Here is a 12196-nt window from a genome sequence, read left to right as displayed (position 1 = left end):
TTAGTTTGAACTGTTTGTTCTGTCACTTCAAAGCACAATATAGAAAATATCTGAACAGTCAATATAAATTCAAAAGTAGTAAGTTTACTGAGTGTGCAAATACTACATGAAAAAAAACCACTGTAATGGTACAAAAAATAGCCAAAGTAGTACTGATATTAATTCAAATTATCAACTGCAGTAAGACATGATATACTATCACACTGCTTTCTTATAGCATCTGCATCCATATACCATGTAATGTTTTACAGATGCTAAAAATAGAAGATTGAAGAAGAAAGCAGCTTCCTCCAATCCATAATTTGGTTAATACATGATTAAAACAGAAAGCATAAAAAAAAATAAATTTTAAGACAATCTGTATGACACATTTGTTATCACAGAAAAATAACATCAGTGAGATGGGAAGGGACCTCATGAAGTCCTAATCCAACTTCCTGGTCAAAGCAGAGGCAACACTGAATCCAGACAAGGTCATTTATAGCTTTTCCCACTCAGGTCTTGAAAACACTCAAGGGATGGACCTTTCTCTGTGACCTGTTCCAATACTTTGTTGCCCCTAGAGTAGAATTCTTCTTGTCCTGTAGCCAGTCAGAAGCACCCCTGTCTTCTCACATTACATGCTACCCTTCCACCTCTTCTTGCTTGCCTGAATTTCTCAGTGAACCCATAACCATTGTTCACAAAGCGATCGTCATACAGATCGTTCTGGTAGTCAAGATATTCTAGTCATTCCAATAGCATAAGCATTGAACAACAGAAATTGCATGGGTCCTCTGACGTGTAAGATTACAAACGTCCTATTTCTCCCATTCACACAGAATAGAATCACAGAATCATCTAGGTTGGAAGAGACCTCCAAGATCACCTAGTCTAACCTCTGACTTAACACTAACCAGACCTCCACTACACTGTATCACTAAGAATAGTTACATACATCCCTATTTGCTGTAACAGTATTTGATTTCATAGATCATCAATCAGCCTTACTTATGATATTAAAATAGCCATTCAACATGCAAAGTCACAAGAATATTAGCAATAAGCTTACCAAATACATGCATTATTCTTAAATATTTAAAAGTACTATTACCATATCCACTGTTAGACAATAAGCTGTGACAATCTGGAAAACTGAACGTTTCCCTGACACACCCAGAAAGGCCAAGAACCCCTAACCTACCAAATTAACTGAACATTGAAAAAGAACATACGTGAACTAAAGCAAACAAACAACAACTATTGCCTTTTATCAAAATCCTTGAAAGTTTATCATTAAAAGATGTACCTTCTTAGGGCTATACTTTGATTCTTTTTTCATTGTCCTCCGTAAAAATTCTGGCATATTATTTTCAATATCTTCACGTGTTCCCTTCTTGTGCAACACTGCAGCCAGAAATGAAATGACCTTGAGAAAGAAAACAATTCTCAGCAATCGTGTAAAAAAAAAAAAAAAAACAAAAAACAAACAAACAACAAAACAAACAGAATGAACAAGTTCCACTGAAAATAAACACTTCAGACAAAATCCTGAATGGGATTTAGTATTTTTATATATAATATTTATATATTTATCTTATTTTAAATCAATCTCAGTTTTTAAAATGGGAACCACTCCCCTTGGAGAATTCGGAATTTACAAGGGCATTTGTAAATTTATTAATTGCTCTATTTGCTCTTCAACACTGAAGTAGAAATGTCTCAAAATTACAGAAGAAATGATAAAGAAGACAGGAAGGGATAAGTCACATCTTGCAGTTCTCCTGACATGAAGGGCACATGAGTGTGGGATGAGGAGAGAAGGAAGAGATAATTGCTAACCGTACTCCAACCCTACTTCTGCAGAAGGAAGAGGTTTCTGGTATCTGGCCAGAACATTTAAATCTGTAACACCCCCTTGGGACAAATGACATCCATGGAGCTAAGCAGAAGCAAGAACCAATGCATCATTATGCAAGTACCCTTCTTTTCAAAGTTCACCGGTCTCCCTTTACTCAGGACTTTTGCAGCTGCTTCACAGCTGCTCATAACAAGGCAGAGGTAGAGCTGTCAGCTGTTGATTTCAAAAAAGAAAAAAAAGTAGCCAAAGCTTTCTCTCTCCAGTGATGGGGGAGAAGAGCCAGCCAAGAGCACAAGAGTTGATTGAAAAATATCTTAGAAGAGTAGAGTTAGATGAGAAGAACACAGCGAAACCCATCGCATACAGGACTAGATGGGAAAATATATATGGAAAAAGTAATTGACTGCATAATATTTCATATACACCAAGACTAAGAGGCAAGCTTGCACGTGTTGTTTGACTTCACTATCTTTTTAAATCCTGTCAAGAATGGCAATAAAATTCTACCAAACAAAATCTGCATGTGCCTTCCAGATCCTCCAGTTTCAGAAGAATTATGCATCACACATTTGTAACAATAGCAAAGGTGTAAAAGAGCAACTCTGCTGACAAACCTTTGGCTCTTTCAGATAATGCAGGAAGCGATTTAAAGGCTTTCACAGAAAACTTTAAATTACTGCAGTCATATAAAAAACATTATTGCACTTGTTTCCACTTCAATTTGAAAAGAGAGAGCCATGCACTCAAGCCAATTTAAGCAAAAAACAGGAGTAGAAAGAACATTAGAAGGCAAAAATCTTACAGAAAAGTCTATCTCAGATATCAACCTATAATTTAGAAATGGTAAGACTCAAACAACTGATAAACAAAAGCAAAATTTTCTGTAACACTAAGTCAGTTATCTAGTACTTGATCAAGTTTAAGTAGTATTTATTCTTTCATACATAGTAATCTGTACTAAACAAGTGAACTCATCTTTTAATTCTTATCTTCCAAACTGCTTTCACACACTGCATTATAAGAGCATAAATACTGTGTTTCAATAAGGTAGATTTTTTGAAGAATATCTTATGGATTACTTTCTTAAGTGAACTTGACATTGTGATTGGATGTGATATTATGCCTTCTAAATTCTACAAAGGAACGCAAGTCGCTGTATGTTCAGTATGACCCGGTCATCACAGTATCAGCTACAACTCTCAAATACAAGACATAGAAGCAAGATAACTCAACTTTATTTTTTTCTGATTTAATACTATCTTATGTGGATGCTTCAACAATATTAAACCAGATTATTTGCAATTCTTGCATAATTACTTAGTTCTTAAGCTGCCACAGACAAGAGATGTGGCCAAGATTAGGTGAAGCACAAAGTAAACAGATCCAGTTTGATTTTAATAACTGCATTAACAGATCAGTAGCACCTCTGCTCATCCATGATACACCTCTAAATTCCCTATCCAGACAAGTTTTGCCAATTTAGTTTACTTATTTCTCTAAATGCTTCGCTACAGAACAAGCTTCTGCGCACTGAAGCATCAGCTGACATTCTCCTCAATGGAAGCGCAACAGACAGCACTTTCCAGCAAGGGAATGAGCTGGCATTTCACATGTAGAGGAAGAGCAATGAGAGAGGGACAAAGACCATTGCATTCAATGGGCTAAATTAAAACCAGACAGATTAAAGAGAATTGTTTCAAACAAAACCACCCTGATTTTAATAAAATAAATGAATAATTTGAATCGCTATTCACGGCATAATGGAAAAATCCAGCTATACTTTGTCCTTTCATCAATATAAGTTGTACTTCCAACAGAGTGACAAAAGTAACATGGAACATCTAAGCACTTTTTCCCAGACAGGGGAGTAAACATGTCTTCTTCTTCCAGTTCCCAGTGCAGTCAAATTATTCATTTCCATGAAAAAAAGGAAAAAGACATTTTAATACCTACAGTCAGTTAAAAGGTGTATGTACATTTGCCTGTGCAAATTACTTTCATTATGTGCAGGTATCAACCCTTAAAATACATTAGACATGAAACAAGCACTAACATTGTAACTACTGAAATTACCCAGCCTTACACTAGAAGTGGTCACATGCCAGTTTTGTGGCCTGTTAGGGGCTGATTTAAAGTAGCACAGGTTTCTGGATCTAAGTACTGTTCTGAATCATCACATCCTGCCTCCTCCAATTTCACACCAAGAAAGGGGAGGCTAAACTCCACTGAGGTGGCTTTTCTCAAATAAGTCAATTTAAAAACAAATAAATAAATAAAATAATTTACACCTCACAGATAATTTTTTTGCAGTTTGTTATCTTTTGTCTCAATAAAGAATAAAATAAATACCTGTATTGTCTTTCCAAGGCCCATATCATCTCCAAGAATACATCCCCTTTTATTAGCATAGTGTCCATACAGAAACTGGACTCCTTCCCTTTGATAATCACGCAGGTATCTATTAATTGTATATGGGATAAAATCGCCATTGTCAGATAACTTAAAAGCCACTGCTGAAGACAGAAGATTTCGGTCAGGAAAATAAGGCTTTTCCAGATCACCATCATCAAATATTACGCTTTTCCGGGGACCTCTACCAGCTTCAACTCTACAGAGTTTAGATACTAGTATTTTCTTTTCTTCAGACTCCAGGAATGATACAGTAGCAAATGATTTTCCATTCTTGTCCTTTTCAATAGATGATATTGTTCCTTCACAAAGTTTCCCATTTTCAGGACAAGGTGCAACGCATTTCTCTCCAACATGCCACCTACCTGTGGAGGGAAAAAAAAGCAGAACAAAAACATAATGAAAAACTAGCCAAAAGCACGAAGTATTGCATTTGTCATACTAATCTAAATATTAGATACAAATTTGTTTGAAAAGTGCATATAACTTAAGATTTTATTGACAGCAGCCCTAGTATTAGTGTTTAGAAACTGCTTAGTGTTTAGAACAAAACCCTGAGCTAGGTATATTATAGTTTGCTGAAGCATTGCTGTTTTATAAATGCCTGAAAATCTGTATGAAAAATATCCTTTGTAAAAGCCAAACTCTGATAGATTACATTGTTCTGTGATCGTTTCACTCAGCCCACACACACACTAAAAGGCGATACCCTCAGATTTAGCATCCAATTAACAGTCCATGTAATCTGGTCAAAGGGATCTTCTGTATTAGATACATTTCTCATCTACCTAAATCTAGTAGTGCAGCTTTAGCACGTTGTTTTACAAATATAATCATGCACTAAAACATCACCTTTCTCCTTACAAAGTCTAGCATTAGATTAAAAAATAAACAAAAAACATGCTTAGAAACTACACTAAGTGTATTGTAAGAACATATAGTATCTTAGCATATGCCCATGTTGTTCACTGAAACAGCTATTTACCAAATTCCTTATGTAGCTGTCAGGCCTTAAACTGTTAAGATCTGTTCCTCTGTATGGTCTCTGTAAAGTCTTACAGCTTTCATACAGCTTATCAAATACTAACAACAGAGAAGATTGATCTGCTTTATTTCCAGCTATTTCATATACAATTTTAAAATGTTATATATATATGCTGCTAACAGAAAAAGCTAAGAACAGCAGTATATCATTTGAGAGAATCCACATCAAATTGACAAGGAAACATCCAACAAAATGTCTTCATTAGAAAAAATAGGGCATTCACTTTTTATAGTCAAAAGAGGAAGTCCTAGAAAATTAATGATTGCATGAAAAGGTTTTCAAATCTGAACTGAGTAAGCAGGCCTCCAAGTTTGTGGAAACAACTTCTAGCCTTGTCCTGCTCAGCTTTCCAAAAACTGAGTGACAAATACAATTCATTTCAGAACTTTTGTTTCTTATTTATTAGTTGGAATAAGTTTGCTGCATCTGGGAAAGTCATTAGCAGAAGCAGGCAGTGAGACTTTTTTGCAAAGGAGTAAGAGAGAATCCTGCAACAATTTGTACTTCATACCCACGATCAGTGGCAATACATACACCCTTTCACACTCCAATTCTTTGCAGATGTACAGAAAAAAAAAGTAATCTGAGTGCTGAGTAAAAGAAAGAAACAGAAATACAACCAAGTTAATTTTCAGAAGTAAGGAACAGAAAAGAGGAAGTGCTGTAGGCAAGAAACTCCACCTTCCCCCACTTTTACGTCTCAGTGCGAAAAGCTGATGGAGAAGACAGGTTGTTCTCACCAGTCCCGGAGCTCCTGGAAGCATATACTCACAAGGTTATTCTCTACACTTTATTAGCTAGTGATAAGTATATTTCATTCAGTTGGCTAAATTGCATATAGTAAAAGAAAACAGGAACATCCACGTAGCCCTCTATTCTGTAGCTAGCAGTGGCCATAAATGGACTTTCAGGTCACAATGAAAAAATCACAAGTATACAGAATACCTCTCTTTTAAAATTCTTTAGCCTTTAAGATTTTTTTTGAACTATGGAAATTCCTTGGGACAGGTTTCTGTTTGGTAAACCACAGTGGACCTCTCTTCCAAGTAGCTTAATTCCCCTTTCAACACATGCAAATTTCTTGCATTTGATGTCTACTGACTAGGATGTTCACAGGCATGGTCTGTTTCACCTGCAAGAGACTTGCATCCTAAACCAGTGGCCCACTAGTTTTTACACCATTGAGATCATAAACTGGGATCACTCCATTTGATTCATGATTCTGCAGATCTCTCATGCTGCCCTTCCATCCTTGCTTGGGATGAGAAGTCCCACCCCACACCCTGTGCCCTGTACATAAGACACTACATACCTTCAGTCATGCCTGAAGATCTTCCCTGAAATTTGAAGCTCAAGTATATCTTTCTGAGGCAAAGGCTGATGTACAGACAGTATATTCAACAAATTATATGAAACTAATCTCTTGAAGTTTAAGGTATTTGTACTGTCTTACACACATGCCTAAATCCGTGGAAAACAAAAGAGGGACAGAGCATGACTTTCTCCCCTTAGCATTTGAATCCTTGGGCAATTTCTCAAAACTGAGAAGCAAGACTGAAATATGAAACTAGAGATATCCAGCTCATTGGTAAATATGCAAAACAGAATTTAAAATACATGAGTATTTCCTATTTTAGTTTCTTTTACAGTAATATCTGTGACACCTAGCCTTTGAAGCGTACGTTAACTTGGTTAAAGCTATGATAAGATGACAGTGCCTTTGTTTCTAAGGCATTTCCTTCAGTTTTACAAGTCACTTCTGACTTGACAGAACTAGCATTCCAGGTGCAAAGCAGAATACAGAACATTGGACAGTAACTTCAGAAACACAAAATTCTAAACCTACTAAGAAAAATGAGAAAAATGGCAAAATAATGGTATTAAGGATACCACTGCTGCAAGGTTCCAGAAAATAACGCTGTACAGGCTGAAGTAAGAACTGCTACTTTAACTAGCCTGATTCACTCGCTTCTTTTTTTGGAACCAGACAATTGTTTATGTAGGGTAAAACCTTTAAAATTAAGAAATTTCTTTAGTGTGGCTTCCAAGTATAGCTGCAGTACACTTGCCATCCGTAGAAAAAGACGGTATTTAAGATGTTTGCCTGTATTTATCTATCTCATTACCACTTATGAGAAAATGCAAAGCGAGGTAATGGCCTAGTCACTCCCTCGCCCACTTTAACAACTATTCCCGCAGAAAATAAGCAAAATCACTGCGAATGCTCTGTAGATATTGAGGTTGAACCACTTTAACGTGAAGCTGGAAGCTTTTACACTCCGACAACCTACCTTCAGAGCACACCCAACACACCATGAAGCAAAACCGCGGCTTTTCCTGAAAAGTCCTAAAAACTGCTCAACGGGGGAGGCTACGGCTAACGTTGTCTTCCAGAAAGATGACGAAGCGAGGAGCTTCGCCTTCACTTCAAGGCACACCACCCCTTCTCCAAAGGAAAAACAACAGACACCGAGCCCGGGAGGCAGCCGTTCCTCACAGAAAAACCGCCGCGCGGAGCCTCCCCCGACACCCCCTCGGGACTCCCCGGCCGCCCGCCCTCACCTGCGGTCGCCTCGCACATCCCGGCCGCGGGGCCGCGCCTCACGCTCCCCGGGGGCGGCCGCGGAGCCCCGGGCAGGACGGGCCCGGCGGAGCGCTCCGGAGCCCGGCGGGGCGCCCAAGGGGGAGCGCGGCCGCGGCCGCCATCTTGGGCCCGGCAACACCCCGCGGAGCACGGCCGGGCCGCGGCGCTAAGTATCGCGAGGGTTGGGGGCTGTCTCGGGAGAGGGGGGTGGAGAGGGGCTGAGGGGGTGGGGGTTAGGCTCGTGGCTCTGTGAGGCGTGAGGGTACAACGTGTGTACTCAGACAATAAAACACATCAGGCACCGCATCTATTGGCGAAAACTGTTCAAAAATGTGCTCCCAATAAAATATATTGCCTTAAAAGCATACGTGTAGTCTTGTAGTTACCTGCACCGCGTCGGTCCTAAAGGGATGTGACAAGAACTGCCACAAAGCCAAGGCTGGGAACAGCACGATGATGTTTCAGATTTCGAAGCTTTGGCAAAACAATTGCACTGCAACCCCACTGCGACCTCACATGCTTAACGAACCTCAGCCCTCAGAACGTCTTAGATCAGCAAGAATATATGCTGTGATTCTAAGGCAAACTTTTAAGCGGGGTCATGTTTGAAGATAAAGGTTTGTTGATACCACAAGGTGTTTATTTATTTTATATTATGTTGCATTTGATTCTTCTACAGAGATACTTGTGCTTAATAAGGATTCTTCCCAGCAGAGTACATCTGTTATTTTACTGTAATAAATACAGTATTATAGTTTCCCAATAGGAGGAAATAAGAAATAGGTTAAACACTTTAAATTTTAAACACTTTAATTCTTCTAACAGGAACTAACATTCTGACTATACTCCAATGGTCCCATTCAGTGGTAAGGCTTCAGTGGCTTATCTGGAGCCAGAACTGCCCATGAAAACCCATCTGATATTACTAGGTTGAGTCTCCATTACACTTAGGTATGCTCTTGTAACTCTTCTTAAGATGGGCAACAAAGGGAGAAAGTCACCCTTACTTAGCTTTTTAGTTGGTTATCTTTTATCTCATCAGATAGCTTTCCTCTGCTGTTAAAATTCCTCTCACAAATTACAAGCAGTTTCTGTAACTTTACAACACTTCAGGGAAATAATAATAATAATAATAATAATAATAATAATAATAAACCATAAAAAATGGAAGCTAGACAGAGAGAGAACTTTCACCAGGACATTCCTTCCTTGTAGGACCAGGTCCACAATGAAAATGTTTTCAGAAGTCAGTGAATTAATTACTTATGTAATCTATCTGTTACAGTTTTTAGAATATAGAAGTCCTTCCAGGAAATCATTCTAGCTCAAGTTAGAAGCCAGGATATTAAAAATATCTCACACCATGTTTCTGCAGGAAAAGATTTGTAAGATTTTATTTTGAAAAGCTGTAGATATTACTGAAAAGTTCAATATATCCAAACTCCGTATGAAAACTGGAACTTTGCTTATATTTAACTTTAGATCTCATAAGACTAAGGATTAGACTCAAGTAATAACCAAAATGAATAGGATAATGGGGATATGCACTTTGAAAAGATGCACTGTATTCCTGAAGGCATTTCACATGGCTTTCCTGTTCAATCTTCTTTGACAGATAGAGGAAATAAACTAATTGCTGTGCATCTCAAAAGGGCAGCTTAATTACTTTTTACAGCATCCTCCGTGTCAGCATGTCTGAAAACAAAACAGGTTAGTGGTTCTCAGATGCACCGTTTGCGAATTGAGCTGAAATCCATAGAAAGCACAAGCACCTAGAATTTTTGAAAATATAAGACAATTGCCTAATTCCGTACCAGAAGAAAAAAGGGGTCGTTCAATTCAGTGATATTAATTAAGCATGATAGTATTAAAAGTGCTAGTTAGAGGAACTTGGTTATGTGATATGTGCTGAATTAATATTTTGGAAGGCCTTTTGTCTCTACCTAAAGTTTGTTTGTCACACAGTTTTACACATCCCCTATTAATAACATTCAAGAAGCTCTTGCAGTTCTTGTTGGAAATAGGCCTGCTGGGGTGCTATGAAGTGTCTGTGCACTCATACACACTTAGGAAACATAAAAAAAAAATTAGAGCTCTTGTGTGCAGCTGTAGGGCTACACAGTATGGTTGTGATCAGTGTGGTGAAATAGCTCACACAAATGGAGTGCTGGTATGGATATACAGGGTCCGTTTAGGATGGATGGACCAGAACAGGGAGGAGTGGGACAGTCTTTCCTTGAGAGAGCTCTGCCTGGGGACAGATCCCAAGCCAGCTGAGAGTTTATAGGTTAGGAGTAGAGAGCAGACCGAAGGGGGCAACATTCTAGTGGATGTCTGCTGCAGACTGCCAGATCAGAAAGAAATAGGAGAGGTCTTTTTCTGGATAATTGGAGGAACACCCTTGTTTGCAGGCCATTCTCCTCATTGGGATTTTAGACAACCCAGTAATGTTCATATGACAAGTGCTGTAGCATAGAGGCAATCCAGAAGAGTTTTGTTTTTGTTTTTGTTTTTTTTTTTCCTCACAACTTCAATCCAGGAGTGCACTAATAACAACTTTCTGACACAGGTGATCTCCACAGATGGAGCTTCCCTGTTGAGTCTCATACCTACCAAAAAGATCTGGCTGGTAGTATGAAGGTTGGGGGCAGCATCGGTGATAGCAGCCATGAGATGGTGGAGTCCAGGATCTTGAGAGAAGGGAAGAAGGTAAATAGCAGGATCATGATTTTGTACTTCAGGAGATCAGGCTCGTGCTTGACCAGCCTTCTGAAATGACTGGCTTAGTGGACTAAGGGAGAGCAGTGTATGTTATTTATCTTGACGTAAGCAAGGATTTCAGAATTTTCTTTTATAACATCTTTTATAGACAGAGTAATGAACTATGGATTAGATAAAGGGATAGTGAGGTGGATTGAAAACTAGATGAACTTCAGAGCTCAAAGGATTGTGAGCAGCAAAATGTCCAGCTGCAGTCCCATTACTAGTGGTATATTACTAGTGGTAGACCGCTACTGGTCTTTCAGGCTGGTAGCGATGAAGTTGCAATGAGAAGTCCGAAGGCAATCAAAAGAGACTTTAGGGATTTGGGGCGACTACTTAGAGGATCAGGGGCACAGGTTGTGTTTGCCTCTGTCCTTCTGATAGGGGGGATCGAAGCTGAAAGGTGTGCTGTTCACATAAACTTGTGGCTTCGAGACTGGTGTGACCGGCAGAACTTTGGGTTCTTTGACCACGGGAAGGTCTATGCTACACCGGGCCTGATGGCACCGGATGGGATGCGCCTCTCTCGGAGAGGGGTAAGGATCTTTGGTCAGGAGTTGGCAGGGCTGATAGATAGGGCTTTAAACTAGAGTCGAAGGGGGAAGAGGCTAAAACCAGGCACGCCGGTGAAGACCTAAGGGATGGTACGCTAGAATCAGAGGGGCTGTGTGCCAGTGAGGTCCTTCGGTCAGATCCACAAGGTGCTGAGTGTCAGGAGACGCACCTGAAGTGCTTCTACACGAACGCACGCAGTATGAGGAATAAAATGGATGAGCTAGAAGTCCTGGCCCAGTCCAGCAACCACGACATCATCGGCATAAGCGAAACCTGGCGGGATGAGTCCTGTGACTGGGGTGTTGCGATAGATGGTTACAGGCTCTTCAGGAGGGACAGGCAGGGTAGGCGAGGTGGTGGGGTGGCGATGTATGTGAAGCAGGGGCTGGACTGTGTGGAACTTCAGGTTGGCGATGGCAAAGTTGAGAGCCTCTGGGTAAGGATCAAGGGACGAACGAATAAAAGGGATGTCGTTGTGGGAGTCTATTACAGACCGCCTGGCCAGGACGATAGCGCCGATAAATTATTCTTTACAGAACTAAGAGAGGCCTCGAGATTAACTCCCCTTGTCCTTATGGGGGACTTCAACTTGCCAGACGTTAACTGGGAGTGCCACACGGCTGACACGAGCAAGTCCAGGAGGTTCATGAAGCACCTAGATGATAACTTCTTGGTGCAGGTGCTAACGGAGCCAACTAGGAAAGGTGCCCTCCTAGACCTGTTGCTAGAAAACAGAGAGGGTCTGGTGGGAGATGTGGTGATCGGTGGCCGCCTCGGTCATAGCGACCATGAAGTGGTTGAGTTCAAAATTTATGGTGACAGAAGGAAAAGTGCCACCAAAACCTCATCCCTTGATATGGGGAAAGCGGACTTCAGGCTGCTCAGGGAACTAGTCAGCAAGGTCCCTTGGGAAACTGCTCTTGAAGGCCTCGATGTCCACCAGTGCTGGTCATTCTTTAAGCGATGCCTCCTAGAAGCACAAGATCAGGCAATTCCTAAA

At 40.1% G+C, this 12196-nt stretch overlaps 1 protein-coding gene across 5 annotated transcripts in view; it reads right to left on the bottom strand.

Moving 5' to 3' along the window:
- The window catches only part of ERCC6L2 (ERCC excision repair 6 like 2), a 53343-nt gene extending 45300 nt beyond the window's left edge, over positions 1-8043 (bottom strand). For 2 of the 5 annotated variants that reach the window (XM_038170236.2, XM_038170238.2), the window contains exons 1-2: positions 7857-8042; positions 1289-1408 (exon numbers count right to left, since the gene is read on the bottom strand). In XM_038170236.2, the coding sequence (XP_038026164.1) occupies positions 1289-1345 (57 nt within the window). In that variant the 5' untranslated portion in view covers positions 1346-1408; positions 7857-8042. Of the gene's footprint in view, positions 1-1288; positions 1409-4189; positions 4615-7585; positions 7730-7856 lie in introns of those variants that run through there. The other 3 variants (XM_038170235.2, XM_038170239.2, XM_038170234.2) reach the window with 3 other exon arrangements.
- Between the last annotated feature and the right edge of the window lie 4153 nt (positions 8044-12196).

Source organism: Anas platyrhynchos, chromosome Z (genome assembly GCF_047663525.1).
Source record: "Anas platyrhynchos isolate ZD024472 breed Pekin duck chromosome Z, IASCAAS_PekinDuck_T2T, whole genome shotgun sequence".
Classification (NCBI taxonomy): domain Eukaryota; kingdom Metazoa; phylum Chordata; class Aves; order Anseriformes; family Anatidae; genus Anas; species Anas platyrhynchos.
Note: the sequence above shows the minus strand (reverse complement) of the source record. Positions and strands in the feature narration are given on the sequence as shown.